General features: G+C 42.1%; 1 protein-coding gene across 1 annotated transcript in view; it reads left to right on the forward strand.

The window, feature by feature from the left end:
• The first annotated feature begins 314 nt into the window (after window positions 1-314).
• Window positions 315-22,619, forward strand: part of UPK1B (uroplakin 1B) — a 31,358-nt gene continuing 9,053 nt past the window's right edge. The window contains exons 1-6 of the mRNA XM_526274.7: window positions 315-488; window positions 13,518-13,614; window positions 14,579-14,779; window positions 17,065-17,139; window positions 17,802-17,924; window positions 21,039-21,218. Coding sequence (XP_526274.3) covers window positions 13,546-13,614; window positions 14,579-14,779; window positions 17,065-17,139; window positions 17,802-17,924; window positions 21,039-21,218 — 648 coding nt within the window. The 5' untranslated portion in view covers window positions 315-488; window positions 13,518-13,545. The remainder of the gene's footprint in view (window positions 489-13,517; window positions 13,615-14,578; window positions 14,780-17,064; window positions 17,140-17,801; window positions 17,925-21,038; window positions 21,219-22,619) is intronic.

The raw sequence follows: 22,619 nt of genomic DNA on the forward strand, positions 1-22,619 counted from the left end.
AATTTGGCATATGCAAGTTATAGAAACTAAAACTGGACATGGCCCTACACAGGTAAGCACATATCAGCATCGCTGTGAGCGGTCAGGACTAACAAGCCTTCAACACACAAAAGCAGGAGTAAGGATCAAATTACACAAATCAAATCAAATCAAATCAAAATAAAATCCCTGAGTTTGTATTCCAGTAAAGCCCAGACCTAGGAGGGATCCAGGAAAGCGATGAGTGTGGCTGTCAAGGTGCTTCCATCTGTCAGAGTCACGCATTCCAAAGCAGCAGAAATCAACTGACAGCCTCCGGTTACTCCCCCGCCTCAGCGAGGCAGGGCAGGCAGCGGCAAGCTTAGCCCATGTGAGGTGCCTCCTGCCAATCACAGACCACCCTTCCCTGGTCCTGGAGGTTCAAAGAATTGCAGGAGGGTAGAAAAGCACCCGGGTCGGGTGCAGACTGCGGAGCGGGCCCTACCGTGTGCGCAGAAAGAGGAGGCGCTGTGAGTAGACCGCTTTCCCTCTGCAGGGAATCTCCCGGGCTCAAGGGTTGGGTTGCTCTCCTGGGAGGGAAGCTAGCAGACTGGGAGGGAAAGGGGAAGAAGTTAGATTCTTGATTCATAAAGTCTGTCATTTTTTTCTTTGTAATTTAGGGTATTGTGACTGTCCTGTTCTCTTTTACTTTGAACCGTTGAAATTGCTTTCTTAATACCCTTGATATAAGTCTTGTTCTCATTAAACTTCTGGAGATATTACGCAGCCATCCTGCTTTCAACCTCAGATATCCCCACAGAAAGAACAAGAAAATCCAAGCACCCCGAGAAACCCTATATCTCCTGATTAAATCGCACATAGACAGTCACCCTTGTAGACCCCCAGTTTCCTTGTGGAGTCAGAAAAGCAATAGAAAGTTTAACGAAATAGCTCGTGTTATTTCTTAATAATCTGTTCAGGCTAGCAGAGAGAAAGTTTCTTGGTCTTCTTGTCAGAAATCATTTGGTCCTGCCAACCTGTAATGAAATGTGTGAAGCAATTTACTCCCAGTTATTCTCTGCAAACACTTCTGCTTAATAAATGTGTCAGTTGAAGTAAGTCAACAAAGTAGCTTTATCTACGCAATGTTATTTTTACATAATTTGTTTTTACTCCTTACCAATTCTTTGCTCCACCATGATCTGCAGGACATAAAGGTATTTTTCATTCTGATCACATTTTCACACAAAATACAAATTTAAGTTTCAAATAATGCTAGTATTATTTTATGTTTGCATTTGTTTATAAACCTAAAACTCCACTTCTAACTAGTTTTAAAGATTTTTAAGCCATTTAAGAATTGGTAGCCAGTCACAGTGGCACATGCCTGCAGTTCCAGCTATTCGGGAAGCTGAGGCCACGGGATCAGGAGTTCTAGTCCAGGCTGGGCAACATAGTGAGATCCTGTCTCTAAAAAAAATAAAAATAAATTTTTAAAGAAGTTTTGTTAACTTGAATGTCTTCTTTTAATGAAAGACAACGTTTCTTGAACATTTCTTGCCTGAGTTGCTAAGCACAACAGGAAAGAACTCATTAGGTTTTATAGATATATATACTTTGAGTATAAACAAAATTTAGGTTACATAGTTTTCAGACCCTATGAAGAAGTGGATTTTCTTTTTATTAACCTTCTCAGTGAGGAGAAAAATTTCTTACTTTGCTTTCTGCTCCAACAGATTGTTTTGCTTTCTGCTATAAAATAGTCTTTAAAATCAACTCACCTATTTTTTTTTTTTTTAACTGCTGGGAAGAATCATAGACTTTTACATCCAAAGGGGACCTTAGACATCATTTAATCAAGGGGGAAAAAAAGAAACTCAGAACTTTTTTTTTCTTTTCTTTTCTTTTTTGAGACGGAGTCACTCTGACGCCCAGGCTGGAGTGCAGTGGCGTGATCTCTGCTCACTGCAAGCTCCGCCTCCCGGGTAGATGCCATTCTCCTGCCTCAGCCTCCCGAGTAGCTGGGACTACAGGTGTCTGCCACCACGCCCGGCCAATTTTTTGTATTTTTAGTAGAGACGGGGTTTCACCGTGTTAGCCAAGATGATCTCAATCTCCTGACCTCGTGATCCATCCACCTTAGCCTCCCAAAGTGCTGAGATTACAGGCTTGAGCCACCGCACCCGGCCAAAACTCAGAACTTCTTTTTGACTTCTGCTTAACAATCTTAACCAGAGTAAACACCAGTCAGCCTTTAAATATGCTCTGGAATTTGTGCCTGATAGCCATGCAGGCTTCCCACAAACTTGATGGGCCACCATTCACCAACTGGGACAGAGACCACATTGGTGACGGGGCACCATCATCACACACCGCCCTACCTGCCTGCCCCCCGCCCCGCCCCAAGGACTCTCCATAGTACTCCTGCCCTGGAGCTGGGCATCTCTCTGGCAATGCCCACACCTGAGGCCCTCGTGCAACTGAGTGCTCCTGAGCCATTGCTTACAGCTAGTCCCTGATTTCCAATGGGTGGATGACTCCCATCATACTGGGGGCACCAGGAATCAAGAGCAGTGCTGTCCAGTAAAACTTTCTGTGATGAGGGAAATGTTCTAGATAATAGACACTAACCACATGTATCTAGGGAGTGCTTGAGATGTGGTTGGAGCAACTGAGGAACTGATTTTTACTTTTATTTAATTGAATTCATTTGACTTTAAATAACTGCATGCAACTACTAACTACTGTATTAGTCAACACAGGTTTAGAGCTTTAAAGCAAGAAAAACTTATGGGCACTGTGAGCCATGGGTGACAGCCCTGGGAGAAACCTCCTCTTTTTGTTATTTCCAGGGACTTATCCTACCTTAAGTTGAAGCAGACCAGCAATTGTTGTGACCTACAATCTCCACACCCATCTTTACTCTGAGCCAAGCAAGTGTCTGTTCTTGTGCTGAGTTTCAGGGTCAGGGCTAAGGCAATCGCATATTGTGTTTCTTCGTTTCTTCCTCTCCTATTTTTCCTTTTCTTTTTTTCTCCTTTGTTAATTCAAATTTCTCTAGCATGAACTAAAGTTTGAGGTGTGGTTTGTGTGTTCTCTGGTACAACAAACTTGGGTGAGGAAAAGAGGTAATGAACTTGAAAAAATGATCTCATGCTTACTGGGCGAGTCTCACTTCTTTTTCTTCTGCTTTGCAAATTGGTTTGTTTAGTGAGCAATTGTTTTTAGACCTTTCAATGTGTCTGGAAACATCAACACTACGGGTATGATTAATTTTTATAGGAAAACAAACTGAGTGAAAGCACAATAAAGAAAAAACAAGAAATATAATTCTAGCTTTAAAAAAATCTGCACTCTTTAAAGCAAAGGAACTCCCAGGGTATTGAGCAATTTGAGTAAATCATCATCATACCAGGCCACAGGGCAGTTTTCCCACAGGGCGGGGTGCACAGGGGCTATTCCTTTACATGGAAAATATTTCGAGGTGAGTTGCGTACTTTCAGTCTGGGGCGTTCCATCTCTAACGCGGGCAGTTGCTGCTCTGCCCTCTGCCTTCCACCGCTTTCCACTTGTTAAATGTAACTCATCCCATTGGTTTCCTTCCCACCCCTGCCAGCTAAGTAATCCAATATAGTCAGGGAGGCATTGTTTTAGAATAACGTGGGGAGGGTTCAGAAGACCACATATCTAAAACAGTTTCTACATACTGTGGGCTAAAAGAGAAGGCAGGAAAGAGGACACATCATAACATTAGAAGTCAGTATAGCCAGAGAGACAGACCCAAACCCCCAAATCATAAGTTACCAGGTTTGTCTTTTTAGGTTCTACCCTCTCCTTGGGTCTCTTTCCTTCTCATGGTGTCTTCCCTCGCCCTTTGAAAATTAAATAAGAGAAGGGAGCTGATAAATGAGGCATTGACATGGATGGCTCATGAATCTCAATGTGCCTCTTTTATATGAGCTTGCATTTTAATCAGGAATGAAGGAGTGAGTCTCAAATTGTGGCATTCAGAGGTTAGGGTAAACGGTGAGGAAGCCTTTGAATGAAGGAAAAGGATAGAAGGCTTTCTCCCTGCCAGCTTTGTTTATGTGGCTCCCTTTCTGGCTTATCTTGTAGTGAGTCTCATGGGTAGGCTCACAGGTGGGAGGTCAAGAGTTTCTCTTAATTTAAAAAGACGTAAAGGGAAGTGGATCTCCCTACCTTAAAAAGAATAATCATTAGTGACAAACCCAATAGAAGGCTGGGTTAAGAGTTAGGAAACCTGGACTTGAATCTTAACTCTTTTAATAACACATCATGATCGTGAACAAGTCACTTTCTCTCTGTGAGCCTTAAATTTCTCACCTGTACAAAGTCTCCAAGTTTGCAGCCAGAACTGATGTATCATGCTGTGAACAGGCACCTGGCCAATAACTGTCCTAGGATGAATGACACTTTAATGTCTCTCAAATTACATATCTTCTAAGACAAACAAAAACTACCAAAAGTGTAGTCATTGACTTCTGAGTGTGACACCCGTCAATTAATTTAAAAGTTTATAATTTTGCTTTTTAATGCAATTATTTGTTAAATTGGCTTTTTTGATGCACAGCAATCCAATTTTTGTGGCTTCAGAATATCTTATTAAACAAACTTGGGTGAAGAAAAGACGTAACAACGTACCAGACTATATTGCTGTGGCAGAGGCTAGTATGGAAGAAAAGCCATAAACACATATCCACAATGGTTTCAGCTTCCCTGGAGAGCTATTTTCTAAAGGCAGAGAGAGGGATATAGGGAAGGAAGGATAATTCTGGGTAAGAGAAGTTGAGGAGAGAAGAGGTTTTTCAGCTGGGCTTCGGAAGGTGGTAAAGAGTTCGATAGGCAGAAATGGGAGAAGGGATTCCAAAGACAGGGACACCCTAAGCACAGCATGGTGGCATGACCAGGACACCAAAGGGTTGGGGGGGTGGGGCACGCAGTGAAAAATGGCAGGCAGGCCATTTAGAACCTGGATGGGTGCTGCCTTGAATACACACTGAGGAGTTTGTACTTTATCTCCTAGGTGGTCCAACCACTCCTCCACTGGCTGAATGGAAAATAAAATAGTTGGGTCTGGCCAAATACTATAGACTGGTCTTTCAGAAGGGAACAGGAGCAAATCTGGATTCAAAGAAACTGGTCAGCAACAGAGAGTGGGGGGACAAGTGATGAACCTGGCAATAGGAAGTAAGTAGGAGCTGGTGGCTGGGCTTGTAAGTGCAGAGGGAATGACCGAGGGCTCTCCTTTGAATTTAGGCTACAGGGAACCTTTGAAGGGTTCTAAGCAGGGGGGAGATATAAATTCAGAGCTGTGTTTTAGGACAGTGGATCTCAAGATTGGCTAAGTGGCTGGCACTTGGAAACCATGTTTATCTTTGTAGAATACCAGAAAATTTTGGTCTACTAAATTTAAAATAAGTAAGTAGATCATTTTGGCCTAAATTCATACCAAAAACTAGATTTTAGCATAGACAGGTGGTAGTAGCATCCACAATTTAAGAAAAATGTGTAAGAGGAAAATGTTTAAAATCACAAATTTTTATAGTAATTTTTCCTCAAATTAGGAAATGACTGGAATCATTCAATATTGGCATCAAAACATGTTGTCCCAGTAAATGGAACATCTGTGCTTTGGAGGATCATTTGAGAAACTCTGCTTGAGAAAGTTCACCATGGAAGCACTGTATGGAATGGAAACAGAAAATGTTTAATTCATCTGATCCAGAAGTTAGGGGCTGGCAGTGGGAATTGGTAAAATGGTATCAGGAGACATCAGAAAATGATCATATGTGCTTCTATCAAAAATATACATCAATCCCAATTGGGATGGTATGTTACTCAAGGTTCTTTCAGAGATAGAACCAAAAGGAGATACATAAAGAGAGAGAGAGGCAACGTATGGTGGCTCACGCCTATAATCCCCACACTTTGGAAGGCCAAGTCTTGAGGACATGAGTTCAAGACCAGCCTGGGCAACATGATGAAACCCCTTCTCTACAAAAAATTTAAAAATTAGCCAGACATTGTGCATGCACCTGTGGTCCTAGCTACTTGGGAGGCTGAAGCAGGAGGATCACTTGAGCCTAGGAAGTCAAGGCTGCAGTGAGATATGATTGTGCCACTGCAGTCCCTAGGTGACACACAAAGACCCTGTTGAGAGAGAGAGAGAGAGAGAGAGGGAGAGAGAGAGAGGGAGAGAGAGGGAGAGGGAGAGAGGGAGAGAGAGGGAGAGAGAGATATATATATATATATATTAATTCTAAGGAATTAACCTATGTGATGTGATTGTGGGGGCTGACAAGTCCGAAATCTATACAGCAGGTGGGCAACCTGAAAATCTGGGGAAGAGTTGATGTTGCAGTCTTTTTTTTTTTTTTTTTTTTGAGACGGACTCTCACTCTGTCGCCCAGGCTGGAGTTCAGTGGCGTGATCTTGGTTCACTGCAAGCTCGGCCTCCTGGGTTCACGCCATTCTCCTGCCTCAGCCTCCCAAGTAGCTGGGACTACAGGCGCCTGCCACCACGCCCGGCTAATTTTTTGTATTTTTGGTAGAGTCGGGGTTTCACCGTGTTAGCCAGGATGGTCTCCATCTCCTGACCTCATGATCCACCCGCCTCGGCCTCCCAGAGTGCGGTGATTACAGGCGTGAGCCACCACGCCCGGCTTTTTTTTTTTTTTTTTTTTTTTGAGACGAGTGCAATGACGCAATCTCGGCTCACGGCAAACTCCGCCTCGCCCGTTCAAGCGATTCTCCTGCCTCAGCCTCCTGAGTAGCTGGGATTACAGGCATGCGCCACCACCCCCAGCTAATTTTGTATTTTTAGTAGAGACGAGGTTTCTCCGTGTTGGTCAGGCTGGTCTCGAACTACCAACCTCAGGTGATCTGCCCACCTCAGCCTCCCAAAATGCTGGGATTACAGGCGTGAGCCACCGCGCTTGGCCTGATGTTGCAGACTTAAACCTAAAATCTGCATACTGAAAACTTAGAGTTTCTCTGTTACAGTCCTCTTAGGGCAGAAATGCTGCTTCTTCAGGAAACATCAGTTTTTGCTCTTAAGGTTTTCAGCTGATTGGAGGAGGCCAGCCACATTATGGAGGGTAATCTGCTTTACTGCTTTACTCAAAGTCTACTGATTTAAATGTTAATCACATCTAAAGAATATCTTCACAGCAATATCTAGACTGATATCTGACCAAACACCATATCCCAGCCAATCCCACCATATCCCAGCAATATCTAGACTGATACTGACCAAACACCATATCCCAGCCAAGTTGACATACAAAATTAACCAGCGCAAGGTGTTCATTACAATACTTCTTTATCAGGCAGGCAGAGACAAAACTCAAGAAGTTATTAACAAAGGCAAAACTACTACCAAGCCCTAGAGAACACCACAGTTTATATTCTGTGTATAGAGAAGTCACCATTTGTCCTTCCCTTTTGTTCTTTCTCCATGCCTATCCTCTATGGAAAGGTCAACAAATTCATAATGTTTTTTTTTTAATATCCATTAGTGTGGAACTGTGTCAAAGCTTTTCTTTTTTAACCTAAAAAAAAAAGTGCATTACTCTACCCCTATGCACAGGCATTTATTAATCTTCAAAGAACCCTAAACATCAGCCAGGCCTGATCTTTTCCTTTTGTAGAAATTATGTCACCTTTCCTCTAAGTGTGCCAGGAAAGCAGCTCTTCCTAAAGATCCATCCAGCTAATGTATTATAAAAGTAAACTCACTTGTCTCAGTTTTCCAGGACTTTTCTAGACGTCTTCCATTGAATGAGGGACAGGGGGAAGTCTCTGACACAGACTTTGTAAGGTCAGCTAACACGTTGTGACCAGTTTTTCAACATCACTTTTGAGTGTCCTCTTACTTCTTGGGTAACTGTCTTCTGAGCTCAGTAATTTGCCTATTTCTTTCTTTTCCTTTAGCTCTAGAATAGTAGTTTACAATCGTTCTGGGGCTAGCTATGTGTTTAGGAGGTTTAGAGCTGGTGAGAAGATGCTCTGTGAGCCCAGGATTCCTACTCTCGTTTCAGCCAGAGAAGTACCATTCTGATCTGATTTCATATATTAGAGTTCCCTACTGAAATCATATTTCCCTATTTCCTTTGAAAATGTTGCTCTGTATCAAAAAAATAATAATAATAAACCACTGGTTTTAGTTACCTTCACCAACCACTGGGCTATTAGCTCTAGTCTGTCTCCTTTATAAGACAAAAATAAGCAAAATTAGTATTGGGTAACTAATATTGTATTAAAACTTCACATATATTCTCATTTAATTTTCATAGTAACCCTTGAAGTTAAGTATTACTATACTCATTTGAAGATAAAGCTCGAGAAGATTAAGTAACTTCTTGGGGTCACAAAACTAGTAAGTGGTAGAGCTAAGATTCAAACCCAGGTCTATCCAAAGCCCACATTCGTTCCACTTCACCATATTCTCTAACTTGCTCTTCAACAAAGCTCTAGGCAAATTACTAATCTGCACACTCATTTATTCAAATAAACATTATTTATTTACTTTATCCTTTTATTTAGCAAAACAATTGAGTGCGCCTACTATATGTCAGGTACTATGCCACTTTGGACCTAGAAAGACAAATAAAACAGGGTCCCAAATGCCTCCTCCTACTTTGGAGACTCTTGGAATAAAGTGCAGGATGCCCTTCACAGGTTGGCAATGGGAGGAAAGAATGCAAAAGGGCAGCAGAGCAGAATCCTCTCTGAGTAATGTCTGTGTCAGGGAGAGAGTGGCCCCAGGACAAGGACAACCTCAGGGGCCATCTCTGTATCACCTTGCAGTGTGGGGCAGAGGCCTTAGAGCTGGCCAAAGGCAGAGGGATGAGGCCCAATGGCGAGTGTTAACTGTTCAGGAATGCTAATGGCATGCAAGGCGGGCCCCTCCCATGTGGATGTGCAGCTTGGTACCTGACTCTGGCCGCACCCCAAGCACAACTAGGAAGTGTTTTTCCTTTTCTCTCATGAATTCATCTATGGAAAATAAAAAGAAGTACAAATGGGTATCTTTGTGTAAGCCCTCCCAGTCCTTCCAGCAGAGCAGCCCCTGTGCAGTGAACAGAGGGAAGGTGGAAGGAAGGCTGCTTCTCCTCAATCTAAGAGCCCTTGGCTGTGAGACCAGTCACTGTTAAAACCTCCCTTCTATCCCCCTGCGGTCACTGATATATAAAACAAAATCATAACCCAATACCCTGCCCTTCCTAAATATCCTCTGGTTATAATTAATAGTTTCTTATATGTGTAAACAATCTTAGTGCTTACCTATTACTTTTGTATCTTTTATCTCATTTAGTGATCACAGCAACTCCATCTAACAAGTTATTGTCTACTAATTTTATAAATGAGGAAGTAGATACTAAGGAAAACATTGTCCAACTTTACACAGTAATGATAATGACAGCACAAAGCTGGGACTTGAACTCTGGCATTCTGATGCCAAGTCCAGTGTGGTCACCATTATACTACAGATATTAGACTGTGCTGTGAGCCACTGGAAGCCTACACTTGGCTCCCTCTTGACATCTGTGGCCATTTGGGGGATGCAGCAAATGTTTTAGGTCCTCTGGACACCAACCTAGTCTAAAATACAAGTGGCCAAGTAGAAGCTATGAAATGCTAACCTCTCATTGACTTGCACATTGCACATTTTACTTCTAAGAATTCTGGTCTTGGGGGTAGGTGGATGAGCTGTAGATTTTTGATACATCCAGACAGGTTTTCTGGAAAAGCATGTGGGTACAGCACTGAGTTTGGGGGAAATATGCAAATATGAGCATCGTGTCTAGGAGCTAAAGAGACAAGAAGCTGGAGATGTAAGTGAAGAAAAGCCTAGTGTTTCTGACCTTTGCAAAGGTAGAGTCTCCTGAGCAGGGAAATGTGTCTGTTCTCTCCACTCCAGGTGTTTCTATTTCTACTGAAAGCATTTGCTATGTAGCAAGACTTTATAAACTGTAGAGTGTTTAGCAAATGATCTGGCGCCAGGCAGACCTGTGTTTCAGTCTCAGCTTCTGCACTTTTTAGCAATGTGGCCTTGGGCAAATTAATCTCTCCAAGCTTCCCTTTTATTTATTTATTTTTTTTTTTTGGAGATGGAGTTTTGCTCTGTTGCCCAGTGCAGTGGCCCAATCATGGCTCACCACAACCTCCACCTCCCAGGTTCAAGCGATTCTCCTGACTCAGCCTCCCAAGTAGCTGGGATTACAGGCACCTGCCACCATGCTCGGCTAATTTTTGTATTTTTAGTAGAGATGGGGTTTTGCCATGTTGGCCAGGCTGGTCTCGAACTCCTCACCTCAGGTGATCTGCCCACCTCAGCCTCCCAAAGTGCTGGGATTACAGGCATGAACCACCATGCCCGGCCCCTTTTCTTTATACAAACAATGGCAAGACAACAGCTTCTCCCCCTAGATCCTTCAGAAGAAACATAGCCCTGATTTTAGCCTGGTGAGACTCATTTTAGACCTCTGCCCTCCAGAACTGTAAGATACATTTCTGTTATTTTAAGCCACGAAGTTCGTGGTAATTTGTTTCAGCAGCAATAGGAAATGCAGACCTGAAATACCCATCTCTCAGGTCTGTTGAGAAGATGAATATCAAATGCCTAACATAGTGCCCAGAGCATTGTAAGTGCCCAATAAATGGCAGTTTTCATCACTATTTCCTTATCTTGGAAGACAGGAGTAGCTAAATTATCATGTGCCATTGATACCAAAGGCCTAAGGGAGAAGAAGAGAATGCATAGTGAAAAAGGAGAACATTTTAGTGGCCAGAAAATTCAGAATATCTTGCCTACTGATATATCACCACCTTCCAATAACCAACCCGCAGCTGGGCTGCCTCCCTGGCATTTTCTGTCATGTCCTTGCCTAGGTTTCTTCAATTTATGCTTTTCTTTTTGCTCAGAGCAAGTTTCTACCTTCCTTCTTTTCTCCCACTTTTATCTGCGTTTTCCACCCTAATTGTGACTCCTGCAATTCTCCCATAGAATATTCATTTGCTCTTTCCCCTTTGTCTAAACTCTGTGTGGCAGAGTCATCTCTGGAAAAGTCTGTATGTCACGGGGCATAATTGGGTCACCCAGGCCACCTCCCTTGATCGGGGCCCCTGCAGTTCCTTTCTGGACCAATAAAGCCCCTCAGCGGTGCCTCTGTCTTTCTCCACAGCCCTCCTTGTCCCCTTGATGTGCACGGTCATTTTTCCTTTGAACCCACGCTGTAATTGCACTTTAAACTCCTTGAGGCCAGGCGCAGTGGCTCACGCCTGTAATCCCAGCACTTTAGGAGGCCAAGGCAGGAAGATCACAAGGTCAGGAGTTCGAGACCAGCCTGGCCAATATGGTGAAACCCCATCTCTACTAAAAATACCAAAAAAAAAAAAAGCCAGGTGTGGCGGTGGGCACCTGTAGTCCCAGCTACTAGGGAGGCTGAAGCAGGACAATAGCTTGAACCTGAGAGGCAGAGGTTGCAGTGAGCCAAGATCGTGCCACTGCACTGCAGCCTGGGCAACAGAGCAAGACTCTGTCTCAAATAATAATAATAATAATAATAAAAATAAACTTCTTGAAAGAAGAAATTGTCTTATTTCACACAGTACATAATCAGTACGAGTTGATATCGGTGCTGAATTTGGCCTCTACTGATTTCTGCCCTTTCCTCTCTATGCTTCTGTTATCTGAACTCCTACCTTTCACAGTCTATTTACTTTTGTCTCTAGTTTAGATACTAACCCAACTGGTCAGGAATAATGTCTGTACATACCAGTAATGAACTTTACAATGTGACTCAACCAGCTACATGAGTAAGTTTCCCCCTTGGGGGGGTTTGTGCAGTCTAACACGCAACAATAACTGGAAAGAATGAATGAAATTTCTAAGCAGAAAGAAATGAATGGCATTTCTAAGCAGAAACTACACAGAGACGCAATGGCCCAGATTCTTCCATTTCTCCAGCAAACATGAATTGAGTACCCACTGTGTGCCAAATTCTGAGCTAAAAATGCTCATAAATTTTAACTGAACTTGTCACAGCTACCCAGGTAAACAGATAAAGGAAAACATTTAGAGATGTCTAAACTTACTTGGAAGGTTGTTAATACTTACAGTGTAACAATGAGGTTAAAATTTAGCAAGGCTTGAGACAAATAGAAGGTTTGCCTCCCACTACTACCCTACAAAACTAGGACTTTGGCCAAATTGACTGGTTTGCTATCTTGTGGGCACCTTGCTCTTCTGTCTCTACTCCCTAACTTTTCCTTTCTCTTTACCTGGAATGTCACCCACCCCCACCTCACTCCCACACATATCCACCTCTACTCTACATATCAAACCATACACATCCTGCAAGACTTACGTCTTCCCGCCTCAGGACTCTCACAATATTTCATCTCACTACATGTAGTATAATTGTGTGGGAATGCATCTTAGTTTCCCTACTAACGCAAAAAATCCTAGAATACAATAATCTCCCTTACATATCTTTGTATGCCTCAGAATGCATATTGAACCATTTAATACATTTTTTATTTACAGCAGGAATGCATGAATTGATTAATTAAATGTTGAGAGCTGTAGATGGCTTTTCTCAAGGTGCTTCAAGTGCAGAAGCCCAAGTGATTGACCCACACACTTACCTTTGTGTTCCTTCCAGAAAATCCTTGGGGAGGTGAAAGACCCATGTTCAGCTGTGTATGGCACCAAAGTCTATACATAGTTTCTGGGAGTCACTGTGGGCTGTGGGGAAGCACGTGGACTCTGGAGTCACACACACCAAGGTCTCTAGCCTAGCTCTGCCACTTACTGGTTGTGTGACCCCAGGGAACTTAATTTACAAATTTAAGCTTTAGTTTCCTCATCTGCAAAATGGAGCCTCCTTGCCTTTCTTCTTTTTCTACCGAACTGGGTTATGAGAATTAGATGCGTGCATGCAAAGCACCTGGTAGAGTGGCACACACCTGGCAGAAGGAAGTAAATTCTAGTCCCCGTTTTCACTTACCCTCATATACAACGGGGCACTTTTTTATTTGCCAACTATTTCTTTGAAGATAATAAAAGAGTCAGAAAATGATAGTTTTTAAAAGCACCCTACAGTCCACATGGGAACCAACCACTACCTCTGGCCATGAGTTTACCCTTTGGGTTTCCATTTGTCATAGCCAAAGGCAGTGAGGGCTATGCCAGGGACCCTCAGTGTGTTTGGCCCTGCCCAATCACCATCTCAGGTCTACCCCTTGTGCATTCCACCTTGCAGGGCTCAGTCCACCACTCAGAAGGATGCATTCTGCACACTCCTTGCCTGAAAGAACTCCTGAAAGGCACTGACCAGGCTCTGGAAGGCTATATTCTTTTCCTTCTTTATAAAAGTTATGTGATTACTAAGCTCAATAACCAAATGTCCTTCATCGCTAAAAGATTATATGGCTTTGGTTTGGATGCTTTGGGAACAAGGAGGCAATACGCAATGGCTTGGTTTACTCATGTTACAGAAACTGTAGCAGTTATTTGGTAATGCTTTCAACAGTGCCTTCAGCTTGTGGGAAATCCTGAAGATGGCCAAAGACAACTCAACTGTTCGTTGCTTCCAGGGCCTGCTGATTTTTGGAAATGTGATTATTGGTGTAAGTAATGATTATTTTCCAGGAAATTCTGCTCTTCCTGTAATCATAATTCTAGATGAATCAAAAGTAAGAGTTTAAAGGAAAATAATGCTGTGATTACTGGCTTCCTATATTTTTGCTTCATTTTAAGAAATGTGTTAGTAAATATGCTAGCTAGAATTTAACTGTATGTCAAAAGATCATGGTTGAAAAAGTAGATATTTTCCTCCCAACTTTAAAATATAAGTATCTAAAAGGAGTCATGTCAACCATAGTCAGTGTCTAAACACTCTGACTACGAACACACTTCACTGTTTCTTTTCTATGTCACCTTGGTTTGATTTCCATGGGACTCTGCTGTTAAGGTTTTTTGGGACAGATGCTTGCATCTTGTTCTCCTCATACAGAGGCTAGTACCAGGGTGTAAGAATAATACAGAGGCCATACTGTGTGGGTCTGGTGGCATAGAAGAACATTTGTTTTGGAGTCCAGAGCTCTTGGCCCAGCTCTCCCTCTGACTCCCCATATGACTCTGGCCATCACCTTTCAAGGCTGAGATTCCTCATCTATAAAATGTGGGTGTTGGCAAAGATAAGCAGCAAGGTTCCTCTCAGCTGTCATTGATAAATATGACCAGGACCAGCTCAAATATTACAACCCAGAAATGTGGGTCATGACATGGGGGCAGGGGGAGATCATTCTCATACCAGAAAGCATTGTTTGAGTGATTCATGCCCCAAGGACATTGTGGATAGTCTGAAATTGTGTGGGTCTGTTTCTAAATAGACAGAATAACATGTGAAGGGATGTATGCAACCAGTTAGTAGGATAGAAGTAGTTGTTTGATTTCCTGGCAATGGGGAGTTTAGATTAGTTGCATAAAGCCTGTGCAGGAAAGGGAGCCAGTCACTCTTACCTTCCCCACCCTCCACCCCCTTTCCCAAAGCTGCACTCCTGATGGAGCCCACCTTTCATTTGCCCCCAGTGTTGCGGCATTGCCCTGACTGCGGAGTGCATCTTCTTTGTATCTGACCAACACAGCCTCTACCCACTGCTTGAAGCCACCGACAACGATGACATCTATGGGGCTGCCTGGATCGGCATATTTGTGGGCATCTGCCTCTTCTGCCTGTCTGTTCTAGGCATTGTAGGCATCATGAAGTCCAGCAGGAAAATTCTTCTGGCGGTAAGACCTCAAAATTCTCTGGAGTTGTCTCCCTGAGCCAATTGTAATGGATTATTTCTTCTTCACTGAGCAATGCTTTGGCTTTCAGTGGGGGAGCAGGAAGTACCAGATAAGGGGTGAGGAGGGGAAGACTTTCCCTGCAGTGAAATGGTCCACATGGAGGCAGAGATGCCCTCCACTATTGCAAGCCCAGAAGGCTCCAGTACAGAGAAGCCAAAGGGGAGACACCTGGGGGTGACCTAATGAGTATTTTCCATATTGTGCCTCTACAGCTGGTGTCTGCATACACCCAGTAGGTACAGCTAGGAGCTATATAGGCCAAAGGAGAGACACAGTGAGAATTCATTCATTAGATTTTTTTCTCTTGGCAATAAGTTGTTTAAAACATTTTGATATTAATTAGGCATTAATATATTACGATATAAAATACAAAATATGCACACATTTTTAAAAGAAAGTATAAGCTTTCAAAGATTTTTGAGCTCAAGATTGATGATTCTGTATCATAGCCTATACTCCCCACATTATCATCCAATCTGCTTTTCAGGGACCCCAAAAAACCTTGATAAGCACCACTGTAGAGTGAGCCTTCAGCTCATACCTGCCTGTGGGGGCTTTAACTCTGTACATCAAGGAGAGGCTTCTGCCCCAAACCACAGACAGCAAGACCATGCCCTGCCTTTGCAGATGAAAGCAAATTTGCAGGCAGCAGAGCTGAGAAACCTGTTTCAGACGTGGACCCCTACTTTCTGCCCTAATACTTAGGGCAGCAGTTTCACACTATTATGGAACACGCCTCCAATCCCCCACCCCTGAAATAACCCTTTTATTCAAATGCTGCAGGACCTCAGTTCCCCCTTTATAGAATGAGTCCAGCAATGTAAGGTGCTTGTTAGTTTACTCTTCCTTTTAACTAACCACTGTCCTGGTTCCAACGGATTACAGAACATTTACATTCTCTGGTTCCTTAGTGTGCGTAAGTTCCAGGGCAAAAGTACCCACTTTTGGTGGGTGGGGAAAGGAATACAGGAAAAAGGGAGAGGAGACACAGGTGTTCCTAAAGACAAATTCACTTGCATCCCAGCCTCACTTTGGGCCAGCCATGTGCATGCCTGACAACCAGGAGAACTGAGCTGGGGAGGCAAAGGGGCTAAAGGAGGAAACACCTCACTGCATACCTCCTTTCTGGAGCGTCTTTACCAGGAGCCAGCAAAGCTCTTGGCAAGGAGCAAGGCAGCAGCTAACACAGGAAAAAAATGTTCTGGGGCCTCTGAAGGTGCTCCTGCTGTTGACTGTAGCCAGAGCTTTATTCTGGGCTGAGTAGTGAGGGCAACAGAGGGTCCTGCTCGGAGAGCCTCCCATACCCAAAGAGGACGACAGTTTTCCCTGCCTACCCTGCTGACACTGACCACAGTGCCCCTTCTCCCAAGAGTGTGTGCAAGGCTGGGGAAGGCAAAGCTGGAACTCTTGCAAACAGTCCCCATCCCAGATTCAGAGGTCATTTGCTGTTCAGATATTTTCCAGCCAGAAATAGCATCACTGTCATGTGGAGGCATCACGTGCACATGCACCCATGTGCCCACGCACCCATGTGCCCATGCTCATGCACACACACCACCACTACCACACACAGCAAATGCCATTTCACTCAACTGAACCAATGTACTTTGAGTGTGGGTGCGTGTGAAAGAACACCCACAAATGCTGTGCACTTGGAGCCTGCCTCTCCTCTGATGAGACTGGATGCTTGTTAGGAAAGACCCTAGATGTTCAACATTATCCAGTTCATCTTTTTCTGAACTCTGTGATTCTAAATTTTCAGCAAATTGTAAAGAAAATTTCTCCAAAATTCCAAAATTAAAGGGGATTTATGAGGCCCTATACTGTATGTGATACACTAAGACTCTCTTGCCACTCACTGAGCATGCACATGCATGTAAATGCACACATGTAAATGAGCATGTAAATGCTCACATGTGTGTGTGCACACATACACACCAGTTCATTCTCTTGTACTTGTTTTTCCCAGTTAAAATAGAAACTCAGGAAACTGGACTGAGGAAGGTCTGTATTCAATGGCTATTTGTTCTCTGGAGAAAAGGAGAGAATTGAGCTGACTAGCACCAAGCCTCAATCCAAGCCACTGGTCAATGAGGGTTTGTTGAATAACTACATGAATGATTACATGATTATATGATACATTTGCTGAAAAAACATAATTATTTGGGCAAGTCGCTCTTTGATGGGTAAATGTAATTCTTTTGTCTCATTTATTTCCCTTCCAGTATTTCATTCTGATGTTTATAGTATATGCCTTTGAAGTGGCATCTTGTATCACAGCAGCAACACAACGAGACTTTGTGAGTACAACCTCAAAAAGCAAAATAATATGAATTATCATTATTATAACAACCAACATGTATTAACCCCTTACTATGCGCCCAGGCAATCCAATATGCACAGTAATAATACATATATCATTTTACTTAATCCTCATAAATCTATGAAATAGGCATTATCACTCTGGTCATTTGAGAAAGGAAAAAAAATGAGACAGAAAGGTAAAATGACTTGTCTAAAGTGACATAGTTGGCAACTGAAAGAGCAAGAATTCTGAACCCAGATGGCCTGACTCCCAGGGCCCAAGTTTGTAATCCCCTGTGGGTTTCACCACTCTGCCATGGCCATGGGCCTTCCAATGGGAGGATCTCTGTTCTACCTCAGCTAAGACTTGCTCTCAATTCTACATCTTTCTTTCTCTCCCATTCTCTGTTTCCCTAGCCTAAGCCACCCTACAGTATGTGTTCCCCTGGCCTCATAGTGATTTCTTTTAAGATGAGAGTCTCTTCTCTGCATGGGGACTTATGCCAACCTCAGCCAGCTGTACTTGGTGCCTCTGAGTACAGTTTTGCTCCAGGAGAGAATGTTCAGTGTCACCAGGAAAAGACAGAGAAGAATATTTTCCTCTCCTTGAAAATTAGCGTGCTAACTCTCCCTCTTGTGTTGCCTCTTCCTACTATAGTTCACACCCAACCTCTTCCTGAAGCAGATGCTAGAGAGGTACCAAAACAACAGCCCTCCAAACAATGACGACCAGTGGAAAAACAATGGAGTCACCAAAACCTGGGACAGGCTCATGCTCCAGGTAAGACCTGCGGTCTTGGGGAGATGCCATTTTTATTTACTGGTGGGAGTGGGTGTCATACACATGACTCAGTGGGACCCTATATTTTATTTCAAGCCATGATGATTAGCTTACATTTGTTGGAATGATTTTGTCAAGAAACTTAGGTTAATCATATACTCTCCCTCTTAGAACTCAGGTATCATTTACATTAAAAGAAAAATATTTTCTCTACCCACAGTGAACTCGAGTGGTAATTACTGCCTGTTTTGCCTTTTGGGTACCTCTTCACAACTCCTGTAACTAGTCTTGCCAAGGACCAGGCACTATATCTTGATTTGATCACCCAATTTTCTCCAACTGGCAATCATAGTTTATGTCCATGTTTATCTCCAATGCCATCGAAAGTCCAAGTCTTCCAGAATATCCATCATCACCCCCACATTGCCCTCTGTATGCAAATTGTTATCCTCTACATAACTACCAATGTGACCCAGCTTTCTTACTGGCCCCTGCTCCTACTCCACACCCCACCACCAACTTTTTACAGTCTGTCATCAGCAAACTCCCTTATAGCCACCACTCCTTCTATGAACTCTTTACTATCTTTTTCTTGCTTCATTGGAAATTTGGCTATCTCCTGGGAGTGCTACCAGCCCTTCATTTTCCTCCCATATCCATGTACCATAGGACCTGGAAATTGGCTAGGTGTCCTTCTTGCTCCCCTTGGCTGCCATACTATTTGCTTCCTTGATCTACATCACCCCTTATCCCTCCTTGCCATTACTTACCAGCCTCCCTACCCTCAGTCGTTCTCCTGCCTTCATTAGGGATTTCAATATCTCACTTACTGTCTACCTCTTCAGTCATACTCCTGATATCCCACCTAGAAACTTCAGCAGCCACATGGATGACTCAGCAACATTTAGTCTCACAATTCCTTGTCCTACCCCATTCCAAAGATTTTGTCTTTCTCCCCACCTCCACCCTCTTCCATGACCATAGTCAGCATGCCATCACCAGTAACTGTGCCACTAAGAACATTCCATTCTCTGACCATTAATTTCTATCATTTCTTTCATTTATTCTAATATCTCAATTCTAATAATTTTATTCCATTAGGACCTCCAATTAATTGACCACTTTTTAACTTTCTATCACCCCTTTCATGTTTTCTCTTTCCTCTTTGCCTAACCCATATTCAGGTCCAGCCCCATAGCCAGTCCTTCCCTACCCTTCTCTGTTGGTCACTCTTTCCTAACCAAGCCCACCGAGTAGAATACAGCTTTTTGCTCACTCTTCGTTTATGCTCTAAGAGCTAAACATTGCTGAGAAAAGTCACACAACCATGATCATTTCAATTTAAACTTGTGACCACAGAGCTCAAATGGGCACACAACATTTCCTAGTATATTTTCCCAGAAAATTCACTTGTCACTATTTCACATGTTCTTCCTTCATGCCTGCCACACCTCTTCTCACCCTCCCTCTCAGTTGATGACCCGACCTCATATGTTTTGAAGAATATAGAAGAAATTAGACAAGAACCACCTCATCTTTCTACCACCAAATCTACATTGATCTACACCTGTGCACTTTGCCTTCTCTCTTGTTATCTCACACAGGCTGTCCTTTGTCCAGCTCTTTTGATTCTGTTCTGCATTCCATCTCCTTTGCCCCAACAGTCTTCCCTGCTCTGATCTGCCTCATCAGTTTCTCCCTTTCAACAGCCTACATGGACACCTTAAATTGTCTATCTTATAAAAAGACTCCCTTGTCCAACATTCACCCACTATTCTGTTCTACTACTGTTTTGTTTTATTCCACAGCAAATCTCAGAAGAGACGCCTACACTTGTGGTCCCCATTTTCATCCCTCTCATCTGCTTTCATCCAACTACAGTTGGCCTCTGGCCTCACCACTCAACAAAAACAACCCTGGCCATAATTACCAATTACCTCCATCCTGCCAAATCCAATGGCCAAGTCTCTGTCCTCATCTTCTTTGACATCTTATCAGCATTTGTCTCACTGACTACTCCTGCTTAGTCTCCTCTGCTGGATTGTCACTCTTTACCCAAATCTGAAGCTTGGAGTGCTACAAAGCTCAATTTTGGACCCTTAAATCTTCTCTGTGCCCACTAAATCCTAGTTTGAAATAAGCCTGGCTTAGACTTAACCATTTTTCCCAGAATGCAGAATAATTATTTTTCTTGGTTAGATATTTCCCATAATATAGTGACAAAATTGTATATCCTTTAAAGATGGTTGGTTTATCATCAAGTTTACTTGAATACATTCATTCTAAAAGTTCCAAGATACCCATGGTTTTAACTTCCTCCCTTTTGAAGGATTTTAGCAGAATTGATAATAAAGAAGGAAAGCTATATGAATTGTGTTTTGTCCTCTATTCTCAATTCTATCCAGAGTGTAAGGGATGTATTAATTGGTCTCCCTTCTCTATGTGGAGACATAGCTCTGTGCCACCAGGTTATTTTTTTCACTTTATTTTCTCCCATTATAAAAATAATACCTAATTACTCTAAAAAATGTTTAAATGTATAGAAAAGCAAAACAAGAACAATTACTCATAACTTCACCACTAAAATTTTTAATTTTATGATTCTCAATTTGCTTTTATATAATCTTTAATTTTATGATTCTCAATTTGCTCTGATATATCAGAATAATTATTCCTCTCTCACATTGTTATATCAATATATTAGTACAGTATCAATCATAATTAACATTTATTAAGAGTTTACCATAAGCCAGGCACTGTATTGAGCACATTAAGTATATTAACTCATTTAATCCTTAAAAAAACTCTATGAATAGGTACTATATTCCAATTTTACAGTTAAGGAAACTGAGGCTTAGAGAGTTTAAGTAACATGTCAATGGCTACAGGGTTCACTAATGACTAGTAAAGTAGTAAGTGTAAAAATTCTTTTACAAACTGTAAAATGTAAGTTGTAAGTTATCAATACCTTCAGCTGTCATTTGGGGATTTCTTAGTAAATGTAAGATATGGTACACTTTCCGTATCTTCTTTCTCTATAAAATTTCAGTTGCTACATTAATGGCTCTAGTAGGGACCACGAAAGAGAATTTTGTATCTCTCATCTGCTGACAGGACAATTGCTGTGGCGTAAATGGTCCATCAGACTGGCAAAAATACACATCTGCCTTCCGGACTGAGAATAATGATGCTGACTATCCCTGGCCTCGTCAATGCTGTGTTATGAACAATCTTAAAGAACCTCTCAACCTGGAGGCTTGTAAACTAGGCGTGCCTGGTTTTTATCACAATCAGGTGAGTTCTCTCTCCTCCCAAGACTTCCCAGGAGGTTCTGCTGCTCTTTATGAGAAAAATATTGGTCAATTGTAGGAAATAGTCTTTCAGTAAGGAATTCTACATTCTTTTCCCTAAAACTCATGTTAACTATTTCCTTCTCTGTTAATAAACTGCAAATGCTAAACCAGGACTGATAGGGGCAAATTTACATTTTAATAAAATTAACAAAACATGAGAATTGCAATAGCAGAACCCAACTTTGTTTAAATAAAGACAATTTGCACAATGTATAGAATTGGTATGTCAAGAAATATTTACATTAAACAAAGTTTTGCTCTAGTTTTGCAAAATGTAAATTGGAAGGGATGATGTGCAAAAAGAATGTTTTGCCAATTCTAAAGCAATGACTATTGCTGAGGATAAATGTAGTAATTACACATCCACATTCCTTATTCAATGGTAAAGTAGGACAGTCTTAATAAACATTAGGTTGGTGATTTGGATGGAAGGTAGTTTACATACAGATAGTTTTTGAAAAAGTTTCCAGGCTGATGAGGATAATGTGATTACGATCATGAAAACTAACATTTATTGTGTACTTACTAAATGCCAAACACTGTTTCCAGTGCCACACATACACTATCTCCTTTAATGCTCAGTAGTAGGTGCCAGTAGGATCCCTGTTTTACAAACGAAGAACTTAGACATAGAGATACTAATAAATACCTTGCTGAGGTCACACAACTAGTAAATGTCCGTCTTTTCAAAAAACTCTCTGGCTTTTGAAACATGAGTTTTCTGGCTTCAAGCACAGACGCTAAGCCAGTGAAGACTTGTTAATATTCCCCAAAAGCCCTGATGAGAACCTCCAGGTACTTGAAGTCAGCATCTGCTGACCCTGTACACTGAAACGCTGTGCTCTGCTCAGGGAGTTACCTCTTTAAGGAAAGCTAGTTGTGTACCAGCTCATTAAATAATTGAGAAATGTCAGGCTGTTTTGTTTGGGAGCAGTACAAACTGCATGTTCAGATTGAGGGACATGGCACTGTTGCTGACAGGGTGCCTGGACTAGAACTGGATGCATTATTCCAGAAAAGGGCATGGGAGTGTTCTAGATTATTTTGCAGCAGTGTCCAAAGCAACCCTCATTGAGCTTTACTGCAACATTGTCTGGCATTGTTTTAATCAATTATATTCAGACTGTTATTAAAAATTAAATTTGCTGCTTATAATCAAGGTGTGCAATATAATTATTCTCAGGACTATAAAAGGCTTTTGATATTTCAACACTGGAACTGCTCATGCAAACAAATCTTGATTGGATTGTAATTGTGTACAAACTGTATTACCTCTTTGAAAGGGATAAAAATAGGACATTTGTCTTCAGATAACCAGTTTATTTCATAGTTATACCTTTTT

Source organism: Pan troglodytes, chromosome 2 (genome assembly GCF_028858775.2).
Source record: "Pan troglodytes isolate AG18354 chromosome 2, NHGRI_mPanTro3-v2.0_pri, whole genome shotgun sequence".
In the NCBI taxonomy this organism is placed as follows: Eukaryota; Metazoa; Chordata; class Mammalia; order Primates; family Hominidae; genus Pan; species Pan troglodytes.